At 45.9% G+C, this 24,470-nt stretch overlaps 1 protein-coding gene across 3 annotated transcripts; it reads left to right on the top strand.

Annotated features, from left to right (window-relative positions):
* Positions 1-419: 419 nt before the first annotated feature.
* Bag3 (BAG cochaperone 3) lies at positions 420-23,983 on the top strand. Of its 3 annotated transcripts, XM_063244832.1 has the most exons (5): positions 420-623; positions 1,087-1,396; positions 17,216-17,545; positions 19,169-19,564; positions 22,631-23,983. In XM_063244832.1, exons 2-5 carry the CDS (start codon positions 1,211-1,213, stop codon positions 23,438-23,440), a joined length of 1,722 nt encoding a protein of 573 aa, XP_063100902.1. In that variant the 5' UTR covers positions 420-623; positions 1,087-1,210; the 3' UTR covers positions 23,441-23,983. The 3 variants fall into 3 exon arrangements, with proteins under 3 accessions (XP_063100902.1, XP_005008142.1, XP_003479354.1); XM_005008085.4 differs by lacking the exon at positions 420-623 and having other exon boundaries at positions 948-1,396; XM_003479306.5 differs by lacking the exon at positions 420-623 and having other exon boundaries at positions 948-1,396; positions 22,634-23,983.
* The last annotated feature ends 487 nt before the right edge of the window (positions 23,984-24,470 follow it).

The raw sequence follows: 24,470 nt of genomic DNA on the forward strand, positions 1-24,470 counted from the left end.
TCTTTTTGGAATACAATGGATAATCATGGTGTTCACTGAGGTTATAAGTACAAGCGTCATTAAATCAACAAAACAAAAACTTCATGGTTTGGTTTGGTCCTTGCTTTGCAAAAATGAGTCTCAGATTTAAGACAGCAAGAATCAACCTCTAAACCAGGCGTGGTGGCTCACCCCTGTAATCCCAGCAGTTCGAGACCGGCCTGGGCTACAAAGTGAGCTCAAGGCCAGCCTGAACTGCATAGCGAGACCCCATCTCAAAAAAAAAAAAAAAAAAAAAAAAATCAACCTCTAGCCAAAGAAGTGATTTTTTTCCTTGAAATTTTCCACTGCAGTGAAAATTTCTGCATTCTCAATATGAGGTTTAAGAAGAACGAAACCACCCACTTAAAAGCAATCTCTCTTTTCTTCTTCAGGTTTCCAAAGGCAGGCAGGCAGGTGAATTTCCACTGCACTTCCATTTTCTCGAAGGCTTGTTATGATGTCAGGTTAGCGCTACTAAGCTCCTTCTGGACAGCCTTCAGGCCTTTGAGAGAAAGAGACTGAAATGTAACCCAGGGCCGCCACAGTTCCGGGGCAGACTTGTAAGGGACCAACGGAGTGAGCGCGATTCTCCAAGTTTAAAGGTAATTCCGTTCTTACACAAAGGAACCGAGGACTGTGTAGCCCAGGAACAGTGCGAAGGGGCGGGTGGGAGTTTGGAGGCCGAGACCCGCCAGGACGCACCAAGGACGCCCCAAACGCGCTGGCGCGCCGGGATCGCGGGCGGCGGAGTCCCTTAGCACGGCGCGCCAGGAAGCTCCAGGCAGCCGCGAGCAGGAGGCAGGAACCCGAGAGGGCGGGAGGCCGGGGCCCCGCCCCGGGCCGCCGCGCCCCGCCCAGCCGCGCCACGATTATAGCCTATGACTCAGGGCGGAGCTCCGCATCCAACCCGCACGCCAGCCAACTTCTGTGGATGGGACCAGAAGTTTCTAGCCGGCCAGTTGCTACCTCCCTTTATCTCCTCCTTCCCCGCTGGCAGCGCGGAGGCTATTTCCAGACTCTTCCACCCCTCTCCGGCCACGTCACTCCCTCCTTTAATTCATAAAGGTGCCCGGCGCCGGCTTCCCGGACACGTCGGCGGCGCTCAGGACTCCCACTCCGCTCGCTGCACAGAGGTGCCCGTACCCCGCGACCCCGCGACCCGGCCGCTCCGGGCCGACCCCGACCCAGCATGAGCGCTGCCACCCACTCGCCCATGGTGCAGATGGCGTCCGGCAACGGCGCCGGCGACCGCGACCCTCTGCCTCCCGGGTGGGAGATCAAGATCGACCCGCAAACCGGCTGGCCCTTCTTCGTGGACCACAACAGCCGCACCACGACGTGGAACGACCCGCGCGTGCCCCTCGAGGGCCCCAAGGTGAGCTGGGCCCGCGCCCTCCTCGACAGTCTGCGGGCCGGGCCGGGGTGGTGGGATAGAGCGGGCTGGTCGCGAGGGCGCCGGCGGTCGGTGAAGGCCACAAGTTCCTCGGGGCGCACAGCGGCCCTCCTCGCCGCCCCCCATGTGGAGTCGCCGGCACTTCCCGAGTGTGTCCTGCTGCCCCCGGCTAGTCCCTTCCCCAGACCTGCTCTGGGCTGGTGTCGGCCGAGGGAGGTCCCCCAGGAGTGGCCGGGGAAGCACGACCCGCGCAGTGGCGCCAGGTCCTGTCCGCCCGCTGGTTCGAGGGGCCGAGCGCCCGCGGCTGGAGCTACCGCAATCCCGGGCCCGGGCAGGGATTGCCGGCCTGAGCAGCACCCCAGGCCCGGGCCAGGCCCCGCCGCGGCCTCCTTGCCCGCCCGGCCTCCCGACCGAGACCCCCAGCTCTCCGCAGCCGACGCGCTCCGGCTGACGCAAGGGTCGCTCGCAGGCAAGGCTTGGGGGTCTTCAGGGAAGTCCACCTTCCAGTTCTGCAACTAGGTTGAGGGTCAGCTTAACTTTACTCTCCGGTCTCAGGCTCGGAGTGACTCAGGAAGGTTGTGTAAAGACGTTCTTTTAATTTTTCTTTCTGTACTTAAAGTGAAAATTGTTTGAAACTGATGCTTTCACTAGGAAGATATTCCAGTATGACTTAAAAACAACAAGGTGCTTTTCTGCTAGGCAGTTTCTAAACTCGAGATCGGAAACTGTCATAGTTAGCTTTTGCCTTGCGACATTGCCTCACACTGGAGAGAAAGAGAATGATACCTATTTTTAATGGAATACGTTTCCTTCCTTGTTATGGTATTAAAGTACGTACTTAGGATTTGCCTCCAGTATACAAATAACCAGTGAGTGATACAGGAAAGAGGAGAACGGAAATTTGAAAATTCAAGTTTGAATTCTTCTCATTTAAAAATAATTTAAAATATATAATTAATATATTGATTTATTAATAATTTCTATAAATTCGAGATATTTTTCAAGATAAAAATAGGGAAAAATAAATACATTTCTAGAAAGAGTAACTTACTACTGCCTGGAAAAAAACAAAAATAAAAAGTAAAAAGCTGGTTTGTGTTAGTGAGGATGGATCTGAGGGCCTTGTACATGCTAGGCCAGCATTCTACCACTCGGCGTTTTATATTGTCCCTCAAAGCTGAGATAGTGCTCTTTCCAGACCTTTTTGGTACCGCGGATCAAACTCACCACCTCACACTTGCCAAGCAGGCACTTAAGCCACTAAGCTACCCCCCCACACACACACTCCTGGCCTATCCAGACCTTTTTAAAAAATTTTTTGAGACAAGAGTCTCACCTAAATTACTCAGGCTGAGCTGGAACTTGCAGTCCTGCTGCCTCAGTCTCTTGAGTAGCATGTGCCACAGTGCTCAGCCTGATAAATTATTTTGAGGATTTAAAAACTCACCAAATTAAAAATGCTTTATCAACCATTATTTCAGGGAATATAGCTTTGGTGGAGTGCTCACCTAGCTTGTGTGAGGTCTTGTGTTCCATCCCCATCACACACACATACACACAAGTGTAGACCATTATTTTAGGAAAAAAAAGTGTATTACTCTTTTTTTTTTTTTTTGTCTTTTTTGAGATGGGGTTTCTATAGGCAGTTTAGGCTGGCCTTGAACTCACTTTGTAGCCCAGGCTGGTCTTGAAGGATCCTTCCACCTCAGCCTCCCGAGTGCTGGGATTACAGGCATTATAGGCATGAGCCACCACACCCAGCTTTATTCATCATTTTTGTGCACTTTTATTTTTTATTTTAATTTAATTTTTTATTTTTAGTGGTATGGATCAAACCTTGGGCTAAGCAGATACTCTACCTCTGAGCTACTTCCCCAGCCTGCGTTATTATTTCCTTAAGAATATTAAACTAGGGGAGGGGGAGAAAAAAAGAATATGGAACCAGGCATGGTGACACACACTTGTAATCCCCAACACTTGGGAGGCTGAGGCAGGAGGATCACCAAGAGTTTAAGGCCAGTCTGGGCTAAATAGTGAGTTCGAGGCCAGTCTGGACTATATAGTGAGACCCTATCTCAAAAAACAAAAAAAAAAATTACTGGGAATATAGCACAGCACGAAGGCCTTAGGTTCACTCTCAAGTACTACCTCCCCCTCCCAACAAAATTAGTAATACTCTAGTACCTAAGAGCAAGATATTGTATATTCAGCAGTTCACATTTACAAGATATTAATTGTATATTCATGAAAATTAATACGAAAGGCTGTAATTAGCTGGGATGGACATAATTATATATACCTTTCTGTGTGTCTCTTCAGCCTATTACTATATTGGGTAAAACCCGTATTCCTTTAAAGCAGCTCTCACACTGCAGACTGCTTGGGTGTGGACCTCTCATGTGGTACACAGCTATATTTTTGAGGTCCAGGTCCTGTAGATCCACAGGTAGAATTTGTTGGCACCCTTTCTTGGGAGTGAAGATAAGTTGGAACATACACATATGCCAGAACATTGCTTTCAACAAAACCTACCTAGCAAGTTGGTATCTTCTGTATCCACCCTGCAGATGGAGTAGACTGTGGTTTCTAAGCCCTTTAAAGGGGAAAGAAAACAAGTTGAGCTGCTATTAGTGTTCTCAACAAAACATGAAGTACTAAGTCAGAAATCATAGGCTGGAAGAGTTGCTTTTAAAACTTCAATCAGAATTTTCAGGTTGAAAGGTCCTTAAAGTAATTCAGCCTCTTTATTTTACTGATACAGAGGGAGGCTGAGACAGGAAGACTGCAAATTCGAGTGCAGTCCAGGCAAGTTTGTGACCCTGTCACTCACACACGCAGTAAGAAAGGCAGAGTTCAAGTGTGTTTTTGAAGGACACTGAGCTAGCACCAATAATCAGGAGAGAACCATGGGACGTCCTAATAAGAGACAGTGTATCTGTTAAGATGTTAGAAGTGGCATCAGATTTTACAAAACTGGGAATATAGCTCAGTGGCATAAGCGCCTGCCTGGCAAGTGCAAGGTCCTGAGTTTGATTCTTGATACCCCCCATTTTTTTTTTTTAACTAAATTGTATAGCCTGTAATATTTGAGTATCTCTGTGTTCTCTCTGCTATGGAAATATTGGATCTCTGACCACTGTGCTACTGTGGTTGTGTAGATTTTGGTGACTGAAAGTGATCAGTTCAAAAACAAGAGTCTTTCCTAAATTAACTATTTGAGATTTGTCAACATGGCAGCAAAGCATAAAGAGAAAACTAACATTGGAATAGGGGTCAAATCCCTTAAGCCCTGCCTGCTTCACATCTGGGCTTTGTTGTTTTCAAACCCATGCTTTGATAATTACAGAACATCTGGGTGACTAATGCAGTTTCGCTTATGTGAATTATACCTTACTTCAGACTAAAGACAGTGGGAGATTCTCAATGTTGTTTTATATTTAGTAATTGATTCCTAATCCGGAGATGAGCGAAGAATATCCGAACATCCTTTTGGAGAGGATATTCTGTCAACCAGTGAGGACCTAAGTATGAAGAGGAACGAAAGCTCTTTTAGGAAAAGCCTAGCTTCAGAATGTTTATAGACCAATCATGTTGGTAAAGAAATGGCTTTATCCAAACAAGAGAATGACTAGCACTTTGTGTCTGAAACTGTCCTCTGACAGTGGATCCTCTGCTTCCCCTTAAGTGGGTAGAGCAGGTCTTTGATCCTCATTTTTACAGGGGGCAGCTGAAAGCAAGTGTCTGCCTTCACTGCAGAGGTGGGACAACCAGAGGCAAGTGTGTTGGCTTTATCCGACACCTTGCTAAGCGGCTGGACCTCCCTACTCGCAGTCTTTCTGGATTTCAGTTTTCTGTACACTAAGCCTTCTCACTAATCTCTTGGCAAGTTTGTACCAGCCCAGGCCTTTTCCCTGTGGAGATGTTAGTGTTCTCTGTAGAGTCTGGAGGTGCACAGTTCCATGTGACCTCTGGTTCCCCTCCCTGAATGAATACGGAGGCCGGGTACTCTGCAGTGTTGATCCCTTGCCACCTTTCTGGATGACAGGCAGATCCTTCTGTCTCACAGAGCAAGGTTATTCTTTCGCTGTGGATCTTAGGACTCAAAAACTTAGCCATCTCCAGGAGATACTTTAATATAAATTGTAACTGTGCTGCCCCTCCTCCCATGCCTTGCATTGAATTTGGGTAGTGCCCAGAAATCTCTAAGCCCCAAAAGGTTTCTGGTGTTACCAATTCTGCCAAATTGCCATAAGAGTCATAGTGGCCTGTGGTCCTGTTTGGCAGAGGGGGAGTTGTGACATAGTGTGTGCCTGCGTGGGCCCTGGAATCCCTCAAGCTGCATCTGCTTCACATCTGAGCTGCAGGGCTTTGCCCAGCCTCCACTTTCCTTCTTGGGGAAACTTCTTGTGCCTAGGCTTCTGGAAGTGACTCTTCTGGGGACATTGTGGGTAGAGGGTGGCAACAGTCCCAGGCAGAATCTGTCAAGGTGGCCATGCAAGAATGGGAAGGTGGGCAGAGGTTCCTTCCTACACGCCAGGAAGAAGTTAACCAGAGTCTTATCTTGCCCTCTCTGCACTATGACCATCATAATTTGAAGACTAAGCTTGAGTACTGTCAGAGGTAGAAACATCCTTTCAGAGATAATTGCAAATATTTTCAGTTGTGATTAGAGAGACCCAACTCTTGTGCTTCAGGTTCAGCAAAACCTCCAGAATTTTCTTACACTGAGATCATTTTGCGCTTTGTAGATCGACTACAAACTGCTGTGCCTTTTAGCAGTTAGGAAATGGGTGACCGTTTCATCCTCCCCATTTCCAGCAAGTTGCAGTCATGGCTGAGTAAAGGAAAAGCAAGACCACGTGCCTTGGGAACCCAGCTTGTCCGACACCTGTATTTTCTTTCTGAAGAACAGCCTGTGTTTAGCTCATGAGTGCACTGCAGACAACATAATTTGTTCCTTGTTTTCTGGTGTCGATGTGCCCTTTCCAGGAGAATCGTCCATAGACAGGAGTCATGGCAGCATTTGACGTTAGCCAGGGCTGGGGAGGCTTAAATGTTGGAGGTTATCAGGGTTGATGGTGAGTCAGAAAGCTTCATACCACCTATGAGGCTTGTTTGGCATGGTCCTCATTTCTAGAATGACACACAGTTACCTTATACAAACCATTCTACATGTTCATTATTTTTGTTTTATTGATATTTTAAAAAGAAGTTCTGATGTTTACCATCCAAAGTAGGAAACCGTAGATAATCCAAACCTGCTGTTTTTCATTCTAGTTTTGCTGTTTTAATGTTTCTCTTAGTATGGACACTAGAAAAAGTCCTGCTTCTAAAGGAACCTCAGAATTTAGACCCAGCTGGACTTCTGAGCCCAAGTCACTAGTTCCCTTCCCTCATTTTACAGATGCAGAAGTTGGTCTTAGTCCCTCAGTCTGGTACTTGTGACACTTTGAGTAATATATGATGTTATTAAAGTCTTCACATATTTCTTTTTTTTTTGTCTTTTTCATTTTTATCAGTACCAGGGGTCGAACTCACGACTGCCTGCTTGCAAGGCAGGTGCTTACGCCACTGAGCTAAACCCCCAGCCCCGTCTTCACATATTTCTATGAAGCTATCTTTGTGGCCTTGGCAGCTTTTCAGGAAGCTATGCAGTTTGCAAAAGCTTAACAGCAAGGATTTCTTTAGAAAGGAAGGAATGTAATTATTTTGGTCTGTCAACATATTGATATATATGTTCCAGATACGGATGTGTGCTTTTACAAAACTTGTCTTTTTAAATCCTCAAGATAGCTTTTGGGGATAGAAACTATTAAGTTTGTCTCTTGAATGAGAAATAAGACTCAAAGAGGGGACGTGGCAGGCCTCTGGTGTAAAAGATGATTGTGTGATTTTTATCCCTGGCTAGTGTCTTGCAGGAGGGACAGACACTCTTGCCCTTAGTGAGTCAGGCTCCTTCATAGATGATCTCTTCAGGTACTGTCTGATAAACAGCCTGAATCTGACTCAGTACAGTTGATCAGAAATGCTGGCTCATTTGCCAAGGCTTGGGTCTGAAGTCAGGAGCTAGATCCTATCTTCATCACTTGTTCATCTCATCTGAAGTTTACTGAGTGCCCACTGGGTTTAGGTCACAGTGTTAAATGCTCTTAAACTCTTCTAGCACTTCGATGCCTTTCTACAAAGCACATCTCCTGACCCCCTGTCGTAAGTGGACTGTCCTTGCTTGATTCCATCTTACTCTAATTCAAATCTTTTTTCTAAAGGTGGGTACTTTCCTAATTTGCCTTGGCCTCACACCCCTGTTAAGAATTTCTGGGCAAACAGTCAGTCTGTTTATCTCTCTGCCTGTCTATGGCTAGAAGGGCCTGTACACTTGCTTAGCAGAAGTCAGATGACTCCGTGTGAGCCTGTAGGGGCTGATTAACGAAAAGCTGCCCCTTATGAAGTATGGATAAAGAGAATGCTGTCAAGGGAATGCTTCTGTGGGTGGCTCAGCGCTGCAGTGGTCCTGGGCTCCCAGATGTCCCTGAGGCCTGTCCTTTTGACTACTTTCTGAATGGCCTTTTCTGCACCATGGATGTCATTGATTTTTTTAAGTTCCTCCGGATGGGTGTGGAGAGGCTCTGCTTTGTTCCCATCAGTGACACAGCATCTTGCAGCAGGCCTGCAGGAGGGCTGGGAGCTGACAGCAGCTAGACGATGCTGATCCATAGCGATGCAGGGAGAAGTTCCGGCACTGGGAAAAGGAGTCTTTCTAATGTTTTATTCTTGTGCCTGGCAGTAAGATCAGACACATATACACAAAGCTTCTTATTTCCTCTCCATTCACAAAAGCCAGAATCACAGATTGCTCCCTGACTGTGTCAGGAACCTGTAAACATTGCAGCTGTCCAAAGTCTCAGTTCAGAGCTGTGCCCTAGTGAATTGAAGAGGGACTTCTCACGGAAAATTCCTTAGCATCCTGTTGGAGAACAAACATTTCCTATTTCAAAATAACTTCTTTAGTGTCCACAAAGGTGGAATTACAAGGGTGGGGTTTTTTCCTAGTTGTTGTCGAAATTCTTCTTGGATGGATGGATGGATGGATGGATGAATGAATGAATGGTTTTAAAAAGTACAAGCTGTGGGAAGATAGGAAGGCACCTGTTTGTGCAAAAGATAGGGCAGCCAGTTTACTGGGTGACAGAGCCTGATCAGTGCAGCAGGCTCCCATCAGCATCAGAACAGGAACAGCTCTCCTGCTGAGTCAAAGTAGGTCCTTTTCCTGCAAAAGCCCCTGTGCCAGACAGTGACCCTAAGCAGGGTGCCAGCACAGGCTTGGTGCTATGGTGACTCAGAATTAAGCAGAATGTCTTCACTTTCACTCGCCCTGCCATGGCTGGGCCGATGACTCAGCACAGAGCGGTGGCTCCCTGACCCAGAGCACATTTGTACTGAATGTTCCAAGTCTGAACCTCAGCCCAGCTCAACCAGGCAAAATGAAATTCTTTCTCTCCTGCTGCATTTTAGCCCAGGAAGATGAAGGGCTTGGAGACATTAATCACACAGTGTACAGGTACTGCAGGAAGGGGCTAGTAAGAGGGTTGACATAAGCCTGGCCTTATTGTCAGACAAACATGGGTTCCAAAAATCTTAGGTGAATTGCTCACTTTCCTTAAGCCTCATTCTTCTTTTCTGTTCAATCAGTGGACAGGACTGGGAAACCAAAGGGAGACATTGTTTGGAAGATGTTTAATCCAAAGTGAACCAATGCATGTGAGCAGTCCCCTGAGACGGTTATATCCCTGGCTGTAGGTAAGGAGGGTATTTGCAGGTAGGCATTTGGCTGCCCCCTAGTACAGATGAGGTCTTTCAGCTCCCAGATGGACCAGCAGTTTTATTTCTCAGAAGCTAAATCTTTTCTTATTCCCCCTGACCAAACTGGTGCCTAGACAATCCTCAGAAGGCTACCCTGGCTTCCTATGCCCCTGGTGGGAGCAGTGTGAAAAAGTGAAGGCTGGGGCTGGGGATTTAGCTCAGCTGCATAAGTGTCTGCCTTGCAAGCAGGCAGTCGTGAGTTCGATCCCGGGTACCGATAAAAAGGAAAAAGACCAAAAAAAGAAAAAGTGAAGGCTGTTGGGCTTTCTGGAACTTCAGCCAGGCTTCAGCGCCATGAGACAGACTGACAAAGGCGGTAGTTGTAAGAATGCTTGGAGAACTGCTTAGGCTGGGGAGAAGAGTACCCCAGGAATTTCCAAAGGGTTTCACTGCTGGTCAGAGAGAATCTCCCCTTGTTTTACCTACTGGTGATGAATTAGATGATCTTTTTTTCTTTTGGAAAAATATGTTATGTCTACTGACATCTAACACTTACCAGCCAATGCCATATGACGAGTATGCTCACTTTTTGCATGGGACATAGCTTTTAGAATGCCATGAATAGGTACCAGAAGTATGTGGGGGGGGGTCCCATTCTGGTCTGTTTCAATTCAGACAGAGATTTCTTCCTGGTGTAGAGGTTTCAGTTCCTTTTCCATCTGTGACTCCTGGCCTTAGTTTGTTTAAAGCAGATGGGATGGCCTTGTTCTTTTTATTTTTCTGAAGAATAAATAGATAGTGTTGAATGTCTTAGAGTCATGAGTTCAGGAGGTGAGTGTCCCTCAATAGGCTCAGCCTGGCTGTGTTTAGCCTCTTGTGTGAACTTGGGCCCCGTTCTGTTGCTACATCTGTTATATGAAGTAATAAAGAGTGCCCCAAGGGGTGGGAACCAGTGGGGAGGCCGAAGGTTAGCGGGGAGTCTCTACCCCACCCTGCATCCAGAGAAATAACCAGCAGCTGCCAGTGGACAGGCTTGGTTTGGGGACACGTGTAGCCGTGGTGTTGATGCCAGCAGATGTTTTATATCCTGGTGTGCCTTCCTGTGCCCCAGCCTAGCCTGGTCCCTCTTCTTAGGTCTCTGGATGCATTTGGGAGGAGCTGCAGCCAGTGTGGTGGGGTATTGGCTTACCTGTGTGCAAGCCCACCCTGTTGGAGAGAATGGGGTGCTCAGGGGTTGAAACTTTAGAGTGGGTTTTTGGCTGTTGTTTTCAGGTTAGTTTTCAGCAATAACAATGGCATCCTTGTTAATCAGTACTTTTAAGATTCTCAGATAAAGAGATTTCCAGCTCTAGCTGGCTTTTACCAATAGGCCCAACCAACTGTTCCTGGAGAAAACCTGGCCCATCAGCGATTAGTTATGAAATGAAGGAAAAGGATTTTATAGGGCAGAGAGTTGGCTTGGCATGGAGGAAGACCTGCTCATGCGTTATTTCTCTGAAATCTTTCAAAAACTACTGGAAAGTGTAAGAATTTTTATAGTTGAGGGGGCTGAATCTTGAGATTGGTATGAGGCCATTGATTGGTAAAAGTGGAGACAGATTGGAGTCCAGGGTGACAGCTTGCAGGAATAGAAAATTCATATTTATTTGGACACAGCTGTAAAGAGAGATAATAATGGTTTCATCTTCTAAAAATTTTCTCCAGTAAAAACACACGGATACATCCATTTCACTAATTAAAATACTTACGTTTGAATAACAGGCATATCAGAGCAAGCTTCCAAAAACTGTGACTCAGGGGCTGGGAATTTAGCTCAGTGGCATAAGCTCCTGCCTTGCAAGCCTGTGGTTGTGAGTTTGATCCCTGGTACTGGTAAAAATACAAAACAAAACAAAACAAAAACAAAACTGTGACTCTTGGGGGCTCACAGAGTTTGTGACCAGCATAGACCGTCTATCTTACTTGGAGTCCCAAGACAAAACTCATCTTCTCAGAGGTGATCTTTGGTGGAACATGGACCATATTTATTATTCAGAATTTGTCTGGTTGCTTATATGCCCCGGGCAGTGCAGAGTGGTGGGAAAGACCTAATTCACAATCCAGTGGAGATGGAAAGAATTTAGTCTTGCCATAGGGATACAAATGGCTGTTTATTTCTACATCAAGCTGACAAAAATGCTAATTCACTTATATGGCTGTTGTACCAAACAGAAAGTTGTGGTAGGATATTGAAGCTCAGCTCTATTTATGCATTAGATGAACGCTTCATGTTTTTCTCCTGCCTAATAGAGGTGAGCCAAGCCAATTGATTTTGACCTAGATCTAGCTGCATGGGGAGTTCCAGGATTACTTTTCTCCCTCACCTTTTTTTCTTCTTTTCTTTGTTTTAGATGTTTTGAAGTGTTGTTAGTAAAACTCAACACCTGACTTGGGTAAAGGCTCTTGTGGCCTGAAAACCTAGTTAACAGAATCTGTGTCCTACTTAAGGTTCCAGGGCTGTCAAATCAGAAGTGCTAGGGGGTAGCCCTCCAAGTAAGTGCACTGCACTAATGGAGCTAAAGTTGGCACCAAAGCTGACTTGGGTGGGGATGGGGGTGAGCACCTGTTTTTAGGGTTCCAAAGTCCACCAACATGCAGGATACCAGTAGTAGATGAGTCAAGGCCAACCTTTTTCCTACACTGTCCCATGAATGTTCCCAGCTAGTACCAGGTGCATACCTAGGGAATACCCAAGGGTTCCACTCCCTGTCCTGCATCTAAGGCACTAACTAAGGAATGCCAGCTGCAAGGTGGTTTTCCGCCTCTTTCATTTGGCCCATGAAACTTCGGGTGCCTTGAAATCTAGCAATGTCTAATGTGAACCCACCCTTCAAAATCCTTATGTACCTGCCTGTTATTTCCTGGGTGCCTCCTATAGCTGGAGAACCACAGATGTGTAGAATATTGATATGTCTTTCTTGCATTTTACAACTGAAAAAACTAAGGTCCAGGGAGAGATTGCAAGTTGCAAGTAACAGATTTTTGGGGCAGAACAGGAAGTAGGGCCAATAACAGTTTCAGGTCTCCTGGCTGTTCCTTTTGTGCCTGTGTACTTGTTACAAATCAGCAATGAAGCTTAGATATGGTCTTAAGCAGGCAAACCCAACAGCAGAACCAGGCTCAGAATCTGACCTCAGGCTTTCTTTAATAATAAAGTCTTAACTCTTAATAGGACAAATTTGGGTAATTTGGTCCTGCTTTTTCTCCTGGCCATCTCAGACATGGAGTGGTTTGGAGCCCTAAGATATACCTCAGAGGATTTTAATGCAATATGCAAACAGGGGGAAAGAATTACTAATTCATTTTATAAATTAAAGTTTTGAGTTAAGCAGTGTGGCCCTGGGGCTCTTATTTCCTAATTGGATTTTTAATGTATTCCTGACGTCCAAACCCAAATACAAAGATAATGAGCTGAGCTGCAGGCTGGTCTTGATGTGAGGCTCAGGAGTCCCTTGCCTGTGGCCTGTGCTTGCACCCCACTGCCTATGACTTGGTCTCACTGAGCTATTCCTTAGTCCCTTTTGGAATCTAGATGGGTAGGCAGTCTGATCTGAAAGATGCTGATGTAACCAAGAAGCTGTCTCTATACATGTGTTTGAACTCTAGAACACTTCTTTTAATGGACTGAGGGAATATGTTTTAGTCATATTGTAGGGCTGTGATGACGAACCTTTGAGAGCTTTCAATGATAAGTATCATGGGTTCACTACCATTGTTCTAGAGGAATTATAAATATTGCATTTTTTCATTGAAAATCAGATTATGATGAAAATACCATAGAAGATAGAGTGGATGATGTGACTCCTCCAGATGGTGCTTTTTACATAGTAAAAACATGCATTTTACAGTAAGACTCTAGTGATGGCACAGTGGGAATCTTAGAAGTAACAGCATTCCCAGTGCAGACATTATGGTTGAGAGTTTCATGAGTTTCATTTTTGGTTTAAATTATTCATTCAAGTGCAAGTGTTAATTGCCTGCTTTGTGAAGCAGTGTGGTCTGTCACTTACCTAAGCCAAAACCCTAGAGTGGAAGGGGGCCTGGAACTCCTTTCAAATATGAGGTTCACAGACACATTTCTTATTCATGCAGACTCAGGAGCACAGACCTCAAGACTGTAAGGAAAAGCAGCCTCCAGGCTACCCTCCTCTCCTAGCCATCTAGCTTGTTCCTGCTGGCAGCATGGTTTTTCCATCAATTCCAAGTTTGAGACCTGAGTTTGGTGAACCTGGCCCTTCCCTTCCTCTCCCAGAGACTTTCCCAGCCTCCTCCCCTCTCCACTTTCCTTACTCCTCCCAACTTCTTCCCCTGCTGATGCCACATAGTTTCTACTTTTCAGCTCCTCCCATCTAGCTGAGGCGTGCCTACTGCAATGGTCAGCAACTCTCAGGATGGGAGATGGGCCTCCAGCCTCCTCGTCTCCTGTAGCTCAGCACTTTCCATCCAGCCTTCCTTCCAGCTGCTGCTCTGACCATGACCACACTGATCCTGCCCACAGTGACCACATTTTTTTCCTCTTCTGACCTAGACCTGACACTTGGAAAGATTAGTGTTGGACATTGACTCTAAAAAACAGCATCTGTCATCATGGTCATTGAACAGACTGGATCTTCCTTATTTCATTCCTCTTCCTTTCTTCCCTTTTCTCTTTCAACTAAGGTATGGGATAGAGTCACTGAGTTGCATAAAATGTGGGCTGGCTGAATAGACTTCCAAATCCAGGGACTTTCACCAAGGATTCACTTTACTAGCTTGCCTGAGAATCTCAGGCCCTGGCAAGGCACAAGGGAGCTGGAAGATTTTACCTGTTAAAAGCAAGTAGTATATAGGTGGGTAGTGAAGGATTCCAGGGAAGTGTAGAGTTGGATAGATGTTTATATAGGTATATACCGATTTAGCACCACCTATCACTATCTCCATCACTTAGTTTTATCCTTCACTTTGGGGGGGGGGCACTGGGAATGGAACTTAGGACCTCACACTTGCCAGTCACGCGCTGCACCACTGAGCATACTTGTGTGCCTCTTTAGGGAGGGAACTCGCTTGTTACAGGCTGGGCGTTCCTCCTAATGTGTTTTATAAAACTGTATCACAGTTCTGCAGAGTGGGCCTTGCCTGCTCTGGTTTCTAGAAAAGGAAATGAAGGTTTACAGAGGTAAGAGGATTATCCCAGCTCACAGAGCTGTTACTAATGAAGGCAAGAATGAACTTGGGTCCTGTGGGGCTAACCTGAACCCTGGGAAAGACCTGCATTTCCCTCATGTTTCATAATGCTTCTGATGCTTTGTAAGTTTGCTTCCTGTTTGTTTTATGCATTTTAAACCCTTCCTGTTAGCCCACAGTGCAGAGGTCACACCTGCTAGGGCTAATTATGGTTTTGGATGGGGGAGTCCTGGCTTACTAGCTGCTGACTTTGAGGTGGGTACAGACTGAGGTTTTGTACATGGCTAGAAGAAACAGTGAGCCCTGGGGTGGGGATATAGCCCAGTGGCACAGTGCCTGCCTGGCAAGTGCAAGGTCCTGAGTTCTATTCCCTGTACAAAACGGGGACGGGGGAGAGTGAGCCCTGGGCAGCCAGCATGAATGATTTTATAGGACTCGGGCAGACTTCTGACTGTAGCAGGAAGGAACGGTGCCCCAGTTAGCAGACGCTTTCCCAGAGGAATGTTATGGCTCAATACTGAGCAGCAGAGATTTTTTCAGTGCCCCTTGCTGGCACCGGGATCTGGGTTCTGAATGTGAGGCTTGATACATTGGTGCTCTTGAGAGGAATGACCTGAGCATTAAGCAAACTGAAATAATGCTGCTGCCCAGAGCACGTGGGTCTTCTAATCTGAGAGTGCCAAGTGCCTGTCTGCAAGTGTCCCCAAGGACACAGTGACACCCTTGCCTTTCCTGTGTTCAGCAGGAGGGAGGCAGTTGATGAGCCTGAAAGAGCTAAATTCCAGGGCCAGCCACCTGGTGCCCACATCTGTGTATAAATAGCAACATCACAGAATTAACAGTCTCTTCACTCAAAATGCAAATCAGCCTTTGGCGCCTGCTCTTTTGACTGAATTTGCAGCAAAAATTGTATCTTGAAGTCTCATAGATTCTCTGCTCATTTTTTTTTTTTTTTTTTTTTTTGTCTTTTTCATTTTTATCGGTACCAAGGATCGAACTCACGACCTGCCTGCTTACAAGGCAGGTGCTTATGCCGCTGAGCTAAATCCCCAGCCCCAGTCTCATAGATTCTCAATCTTTGGTATTTGTTTTCCATTCAAAGAAATGCCTCCTTTGTTTTGAGACAGAGTCGCTCTGTGTAGTCCAAGCTGGCCTTGAACTCACTGTGTAGCCTTGGGCTGGGGATATGGCTCAGTGGCATAACACCTATCTGGCAAGCGTGAGGTCCTGACCTTGATTCCCAGGACCTGCTCCCTAAATCACTGTGTAGCTTAGGCTGGCCTTAAACTCATGGCAGTCCTCCTGCTTCAGCCTCCCCACAAGGTGGAATTATGGGCATGTGCCACCACACTTGGCTAGAGAGATGCTTTCTTAAAGAAGGCTCCCTCCCTTTAATACTGACTTACTCAGATATGTGCATGTGACCCAGATCACTAGCTCCCCTCCTTTGTGGAGGGATCCTCCGTTCTTAGGAGATGGTGAGGGGTTGTGTTATGTAGCCTTGGTGAGAGTTGGCATTGCCCAGGGAGCTGCTGGCCAGCCTTGTTGTCTGAAATAAGATATTTCCCAATGGTACATTTTGGAGCTTGGCCTTCTTGAGGGGCCCAAAATAGCCAGGCCACTGACAGGAGAACTTCATGAGAGGACGTAAGAGAGGGACCCCAACTGCTCCTCACCCAACTTGGCTTTATGGTGTTAAAGAAAAAAAAAATTGTTTTGTGCTACTTGTTAAAGACTGCACTGGGATTTTGCAGGAGGAAGGAGATTGGGCTCAACTCCCAGGACAGCATGGGCAGGGGCAATTTGTAGCCAAGCAACAGTGTGAGGGTCAATGGATGAAAGACAACGAACATCAAGGGAAAGAGTGATTCTGGCTAAACTGACGTAACAGGATTCTTGCTTCAGACCTGCCAGGGTGCACAGACATCCCCTGAGGAGGGGACAGTTAAGACAGGGAACCTGATCAAATACCCAGGATGATCAGGTACCACAAAGGGGAGAGGAGTTCAGGCTAACCTGAGTTAACAGAGCTCTTTTGCTAAAACTGGATTTTACAAGGAAGTGCACAGGTGGACCCAGCCAAAGCTTCAATCGTTTAGGAGTTTGGCCAGGCAGACTCTTGTCAGTTTTCATGATAACATTAGCACAATTAATCTCTGAATTTTGCTTCCTTCCTGTGATGCTTCTGCATTCCTGTGTAGCTCCCTCCCTTGCAACTTGTTCTAACAGTATTCCTGGGGAGGCAGTACCCTGCCCTTCTCACTTTTTTGTAAAGATTTCCAAATCGTGTTCTGTGTTTGGGGTCTGATACAAACTCTGATTGGGAAACTCAAGGGCCTTTGGGGAAGCAGAGGAGCTTACTGTAATTTTGTATTGGGAGATGAATCTTGTTCCTGGGGGGTCACCTTGTGGTCCAGTCCTCTGAAGATTTGAGGGAGAGCCAGCAGCTCTCTTCATTACACACTGTACTTCTGTCATCTAGAAAGAACCTGTCTTACCAGTTTGGGGAATTGGGACCTCCCATGTGCTCAACAAATACTCGGATTCCCCATGGCTCCTCCTGGTTCCCCCAAGTCTTAAACTGCCCACCCCAAAGCAGCCTCTGTAAGAGAGAGGGTGTTTCACAGAAACGGGGGGCCATGGAGTAATGGTGCTCCCTAGGCTCAGCTGTCCTCATTAAATTGTGGGTTTCAAGTCACTCTGGATGATCATGGTATTCAGCGCCACTATTTCCTCTTCAGGGGTACTTTCTTCCCAGTTTCTTCTAATCGATCCATGTTTCTCCACATTTTATTTTAGGAAACTGCATCCTCTGCCAATGGTCCTTCACGGGAGGGCTCCAGGGTGCTGCCTACCAGGGAAGGCCATCCTGTGTACCCTCAGCTCCGACCAGGCTACATTCCTATCCCTGTCCTCCACGAAGGCTCTGAGAACCGGCAGCCGCACCTTTTCCGTGCATATGCCCAGCCTGGGGCGCAGCGATTCCGAACCGAGGCAGCAGCAGCCGCTCCTCAGAGGTCCCAGTCACCTCTGCGTGGTGGTGTGCAAGAAGCCACCCAGCCAGATAAACAGTGTGGCCAGGTGGCAGCAGCTGCAGCAGCTCCACTCCCAGCCTCCCATGGACCTGAGGTAAGGAGACACCCTGCTCACCCTGAGTGAAGCACCAGTTGTCACACGAGGGTCTGGGCCTGCCCTGCAGCATCAGAGGTCCCCATACAAACACAGCTAGGCAACCCCACATTGTTCCTCAGTGTTACAAGGTGTGTTTTCCAGGTGGCATGCACAGGAGTCACATGGCTTATTTTTGTCATTAAGGAACCAGAACCAAGAGAATAAACTATAAATTGCTTGGTTCAGATTTATAAAAGTTGAACCAGAAACCTGGCCTCTTGGCTCCTGATTCTGCTGTTCCCTATTCATGTCTGGCTTTTCATTTCAGAGAAAGCTGTATTATTATTTTGGTCAATATGACACTCAAGGATAAATATAAACTGCTCAGAGCTATGTTGATAATGAAAACAAAGTTATCCCCCACAGTTTAAAAACAATTCCAGGGCCAGGGATATAGCTCAGTGGTATTGTGCTTGCATGGCAAAAAGAGACGTCCTGAGTTTGACTCCATACTCCTCCCCCTCCCGAAAAGGAATCCCAAATAGCAATTGGGAAGGTAACAGTTGCAATATAAGCTTCCTTTATTTACTTATTCTTAAAATAGGCTTTCGTTTTCAGTGCCCAACACTTCAGGATATCTTGGTAGATTCATTGCATTATTAGATAGAGTACATTAATAGTAAAAGAATAGTTGTTAATCTGGCTCTTAGCTGAGATTTGCGGACCAATGGATCGGATTCTGGAGCATAAGCTCTCTTCATTTTCCTGTCTGTATATCATCCTGCCCTGTTTACTGGCATTATTCTTGAGCACAAATTTTCATTTCCTGTCTAACCCAGAGTCGTGATTGCCTGTCAGCTCTGTTCTGAATCTTTTCAGCTTTACAACCTGCTTGGGGTGAAAAGTTGTAATTAGACATGAGATACAAGGAAGCATTTTTAAAAACCCTTCCTTCCAGAGATGGTACACACTACATTTCTGATGTTTTTTGCTGCAAAACTCAGTGACACGTCAATCTTAGGAAATTTAAACTCGTAAGATCCTTAGAATCCAACTGGAGAGAACACCCTTCCCATTTCCTAGATGACTAGAAGGGGGTCCAGAAGAGAATGGGCCTGGGCTATACAAAGGGACAAGACTTTCAGTTACTCACTGGTTCTCTAAAGATTAGTAGAAAAAGGGATTTAAGGAGAAGAGAAAGAGAAGACATGTGGTCAGCAGCAGATCCAGTGGACTGAGCCCATCCTGTGTGTAGTGTTCACACTGAGGCAAGTACACAGGTGATTTTACTAAATTCACAGCAGCCCAGGGGGTGGAGGTGTTACTCTTTTCTCATATTTCAGATGAGGATCAGAAAGCTATTGAGCCACTAAGAATTTGAACCCAGTTCTCTTTGATGCACAGTTCTTAGTCTTAATAGTCCTTTTTAGTCCTAGTCATGGAGCCTAAGGCCTCATTCATGCTAGACACACACTCTACCACTGAACTACACCCCTAGCCCCTTAACACTGCACTTTGAAAGTGAAAACATTGTCCAGGTGGTACTCGCTGGACATGTGGTGCCATGAGCAGGTACACAGATTGCCAGAACAGTGGGTTTTTCATGGGCTGTATGTAACCTCTATCCTTTGTCGCTTGCAGCGGTCCCAGTCTCCAGCTGCCTCTGACTGTTCATCCTCGTCCTCCTCTGCCAGCCTACCCTCCTCCGGCAGGAGCAGCCTAGGCAGTCACCAGCTGCCCCGGGGCTACATCCCCATCCCAGTGATCCACGAGCAGAATGTCACTCGGCCGGCAGCCCAGCCCTCCTTCCATCAAGCCCAGAAAACCCACTACCCGGCTCAACAGGGTGAATACCAGACCCACCAGCCCGTGTACCACAAGATCCAAGGGGATGATTGGGAGCCCCGGCGGGCAGCATCACCATTTAGGTCCTCCACCAGAGGTACATCCAGCCGGGAGGGCTCACCAGCCAGAAGCAGCACACCGGTGCACTCCCCATCACCCATCCGTGTGCACACTGTGGTGGACAGGCCTCAGGTATGGAGCCAGAAGTGTTGACAGCCCATTGTGGAAGTGTCAGGGTTCCAGGGGCCGAGGAGCTCTGCATGTGTCCTGGGCTCCCCCTTCAGTTCTGCCAAGTTAGCATAAGGATAATTGGAAAAAAGTGGGATTCTAGAAATTGCTGGTCCTCCACAGAAATGCAGGATGAGGGCCATGAACTCTCAGTACGGAGTGTCTGCTTGGCGGGTTGTTTTCCACTGTGGCTGCTTTAAGAGCTGAGGAAACAGCTGGGCAGAACTTCTGCTATCACTGGCACACTTGGGACTAGGTTCCTCCCTGCCTGTCACATCCTGTCAGGGCCCTCCACACCCCAGCCACCGCTGGCACCCAGTGTACCAGGTAACCTGTCTCCTACTGTTCCACTCTATACTCTGCAGGCCTTTACTTAGTGCCTTCTCTGAGCTTCCGCTTGGATTGAACACACTCCCTGAAGTACTAGCACAGTCCTGGTTTTGCCTGCCCTTCAAAGACCCGTGAACAGATGTGGGGGTCTTTTTTTCTGCAGATACTGGCACTGTCCAGTGGCCTGGGAAAGAAAATAAATCCTTATTTTACAATAGTTTTTTTTTTTTGCTTTTTTATTTAAATAAGTGCACCCTTAAAAAGAATTGTGAGATTTATATAAAATTCTGATATGTCCTTTGCCCAAATTCAGTATTTGTTAACATTGTGCTGCATTTTTGTTATCATTCACCTGCCTCCATATAATCACTGTTTTAGAGTTTGTTGCAAACATCATTTCTCTTTACCCCTAAATACATCAGCAAATGTTTTCGTAAGAAAAAAGCTGTGTGTGGTGGTACAAACTTATAATTGCATCACTCGTGGAGACTGAGGCAGGAAGATGCCAAGTTTGAGCTCCGCCTGGGGAAACCAACAAAACTCTTATCTCAAAATTAAAAAACAAAACAAACAAAAAAATAGGAAAAGGCTGGGGTATAGTTTAGTGAGAAGGCTTGGTTTAATATCCAGTCGTTCCCACACACACACACAAAAGGAAGAAAGACATTCATAACTATAATAAAACTACTATGAGAGTGAGGAAATGTAACATTCTTTCAGTAGAATCATCCAGTACACGCCAGCATAAGCCCATTTCCAGTCTTCACAGCAGTTTTCTCAGCCCCAGAGCCTAATCCAGGATGAATGACTCATTCAGATGTCCCTTCTCTTTAGTCTCTGGAACAGTTCCTCAGCCTTTGCTTTTTTTTTTTTTTTTTTTTTCTTCCTTTTTCTTTTTTATCGGTACTGGGAATCGAACTCACGACCACACACTTGCAAGGCAGGTGCTTATGCTGCTGAGCTAAATCCCCAGCCCCAGCCTTTGCTTTTATGACCTTGATGTTTTTGAAGAGCATGGACCCTAGGACACCCTCCCTGTGTGTTTCCAAAGTCACTCCTTCTGCAGCCCTCCACTGCTTGTAAAACCCAAAATGGGTGTGTGGTGGCTTTGTAAATGGTGAGAGACAGAGTTTGGCAAGAGGAGTTTGATGGGAAAAGGTGTTTGGACAGCTGGGTGCACCATATCCATACCTGGGTTCAGTAATCCTTGAAGAGAAGTGCCTGTTCTCACCTCTTTCCCATATGTTTTCCATAATCCATAAAGTAATATTTATTTAGTCATGTTTTCACCTCCATTAACCTTGATCATGACTTCCCTTTTATAGCCTGTCCAAAGAACTCTCTCTAGAGACTTTCAAGGATTAATATTTTAAATCAGGGGCGCTTTAGAAGTAGTAGAACCCAACATTATTTTTCAATTGATGAAACCGGGACATGTGAGATTTTTAAAGGGATTTGAGATATTCACTTATGTGCTATAAGAGCCACAGTATTCCTGTTTTGTTTTTTGTTTGGGGGGTGTTATTTTGTTTTAATATTTTATTTTATTTATTTTGTTTTTTTTAGAACGGGGTCTCGCTATGTAGTTCAGGCTGGCTTTGAACTTACTATGTATCCTAGGCTGGACTCGAATTTTTTTTTTTTTTTGGTGCCGAAACCCGGGATCGAATGGACTCGAATCTTCAGCCATCCTGCTGCCTCTAATCTCGAGTGCTGGGACTGCAGGAGTGCACTACCAGGGCCAGCTTGTATTCCTGTTTTGAACGTAGTTCATTTTCTGAAAATATGGCTGCAGCCTCCAGTGAAAGACTGCAAAACCAGAAGTTAGCCTTGAGATGCTGCATCACGGCCGAGTGCTAGGCTAAGGCGCAAATGTGCACGGTTATTCTAGGCTCAACTACAGTATTTCAAGCATCTTACCTATTCTCAAGAAACAGATTAGTCTGGGCAGAAAACTATTAGTCCAGCCAGTAATGGTGAAGCTTTTAAAGCTTTCAGTGATAGCAAACAGCCTGCCGCAGTATGTATTTCATAGGTTTGCCGCCTGGGCTGTCACAAGTTTGTTCATTAGTTTATTCATTTGTCTGTTTATTTGTTTAATGATGCCAAACATTCCTTTGAAAAGTGAGGGGTAAAAGGATATGGGATAAACCAGCTCTGCAGGGCAAACCTGGGTAGCACAAGAGAAAAGAAAGATAAAAAGTACATGCTGTATCTGGGGAACTCAGTGTGAGCTACTGAGGTAAATTGCAGTAGCCTTACCTTATTTCTTGGTTTTTTGAGACAGAATCTCACTTGTGTAGTTCAGGTGACTTCATGGTTCCATCCTGAGTCAGATGTACTCAGGACTCTGCTCTGTGAACAAACTTTTCTTAGCTGTCAGCATAAGGTTTTGCTATTTTCATTTGTGAAAACTATGTTGTCCCCCTCCCTTGTAATAATACTATCTACTGAGAATTCGTTGAACCATTACAAATAGTCCAGAGTGATCAATGGAAGTTTTTTTTAAAAAGTTTGGCCATATACATGATTAATACTGTATTGTAATTTTGGTTGTCAGTTGACTTGGAGTTTTTTTATACTATTAAACTTTAAAAAAAAATTTCCCATTTTCTTTATAATTGATTCTAGCTATAAACAATTGCCTTTGACTTTCAGGCCGTTACTAAAAAAAATCTTTGTATCTATTTTTTTTTTTAGCAGCCAATGACCCATCGAGAGACTCTTCCTGTCACCCAACCAGAAAACAAAGCAGAAAGTAAGCCAGGCCCAACTGGACCAGATCTCCCTCCTGGACACATCCCAATTCAAGTGATCCGCAGGGAGCCAGATTCTAAGCCTGTTTCCCAGAAGCCACCTCCACCCTCTGAGAAGGTGGAAATAAAGGTTCCTCCTGCCCCAATTCCGTGTCCTCCTCCCAGCCCTGGCCCTTCCGCTGTGCCCTCTTCCCCAAAGAACGTGGCTGCAGAAGAGAAGCCAACCCCCAGCCCTGCTCCTACAGAAGCTGCAGCCCCCAAGTCAGAAGAAGCTGTGGCCCCACCAAAGCATCCAGGTGTCCTGAAAGTGGAAGCCATCCTGGAGAAGGTGCAGGGGCTGGAGCAGGCTGTAGACAACTTCGAAGGCAAGAAAACTGACAAAAAGTACCTGATGATTGAAGAGTATTTGACCAAAGAGCTCCTGGCCCTGGATTCTGTGGACCCTGAAGGACGAGCTGATGTGCGTCAGGCCAGGAGAGATGGTGTCAGGAAGGTTCAGACCATCTTGGAAAAACTTGAACAGAAAGCAATTGATGTCCCCGGTCAAGTCCAGGTCTATGAACTCCAACCAAGCAGCCTTGAAACCGATCAGCCGCTTCAGGAAATCATGGGGATGAATGCCATGGCAGCAGACAAAGAGAAGAGTGTCGGAAACGAAGATCCCCAAACTGAAACCCAGCAGCCAGAAGCCAAAGAAGCAGCAACTGCAAACCCTAGCAGCACAACGGACTTAACCGGCAACCCTGCACCATAGTCAGCGCTCAACAAAAGTCAGACTTGGAACTGATCGTGTGCATTAGGGGATTTTAATTGCATGCCTTTCGGGGACTTGAAGTCAGTTGGTTTTTATTATTTGTAGCCACTTGGTACACAGTAATTTGGGTGAAGGCAAAATACTAATACAAGGGCTAAAAGGAAAGTGTTGCTTTTCTTCTGTATCCTTATTCTGTACAAATGAAAAATTGCTTGTTTCAGAAGTTTAACCTCATTGCTTATTGTTTTGGGGCCTTTTCTGTGCATGGGCACCACATGTTAGCCCTGATTGTGAACTGTCTTCCTGTAGTTCTGGACTGAAGGAATTTGGAAGGGTGGTAGATGGGGAGTCAATTTCCCATCACAGAAATATGAAATGCATTTTTTCAGAAATGTTGCCATTTTAATGGGATGATTTTTGTCTCATAGTTCAAATATCTACATTTAGATAAAATAAGGTGTATAAGGAGCCATAGTATGTGTATGTTGAATGACTTTAATGTTATATTTGCAAAGAGGAAAAATAAAGTAATTATATAACTCATTTTGTGTGTGTAGGTGTGTGATTTGTAAAACTTTGAAAAGAGCAGTAACATAAGATTGTCCCTGTCTTTAGTAGAAATAAATAGAGAATGAATTTACAACCCTTCTCTGAGAACCATTAATGTCTGTATCTACCACGTTCCTGAAAGAGTGACTTGGTCAGTCTCAGATAGAGCTGGAAGCTGGGGCTAGGGCTAGGGACTCAGGTAATGGAATGTCCCTGACACCATGCCTTCCACTGCCTCAGTCAGGCAGTATTTCTACCTTCCTGGCCGGAGGCCACCCTCAGACCTCACTGCAGGACTGAGATGGCTCACAAATGTACAAAGGAAGCCAGTTCCCACCTTTGCCAAAATGTTCATGAAGTCAGATCACTGGGGGTTGGAAATGTGCTCTAAGAGCTTTGGGGTCATCTTTAGCTGACACCTCTGAGTCACCAAGTCAGACTGGGACCAGGTTTATCTTCCTTGACTGGGTTCCTAGAAGCT

The sequence above is a fragment of the Cavia porcellus genome, unplaced genomic scaffold (assembly GCF_034190915.1).
Source record: "Cavia porcellus strain 051 isolate PalLab524CR breed Dunkin Hartley unplaced genomic scaffold, mCavPor4.1 scaffold_2, whole genome shotgun sequence".
Taxonomy (NCBI): Eukaryota; Metazoa; Chordata; class Mammalia; order Rodentia; family Caviidae; genus Cavia; species Cavia porcellus.

Coding starts and splice junctions, on each gene's coding strand:
- Bag3 (XM_063244832.1), top strand. CDS start 1,211: ATGAGCGCTGCCACCCACTCGCCCATGGTGCAGATGGCGTCCGGCAAC. Junction 17,546..19,168: donor CAGCCTCCCATGGACCTGAG/GTAAGGAGACAC, acceptor TGTCGCTTGCAG/CGGTCCCAGTCTCCAGCTGC. Junction 19,565..22,630: donor CTGTGGTGGACAGGCCTCAG/GTATGGAGCCAG, acceptor TTTTTTTTTTAG/CAGCCAATGACCCATCGAGA.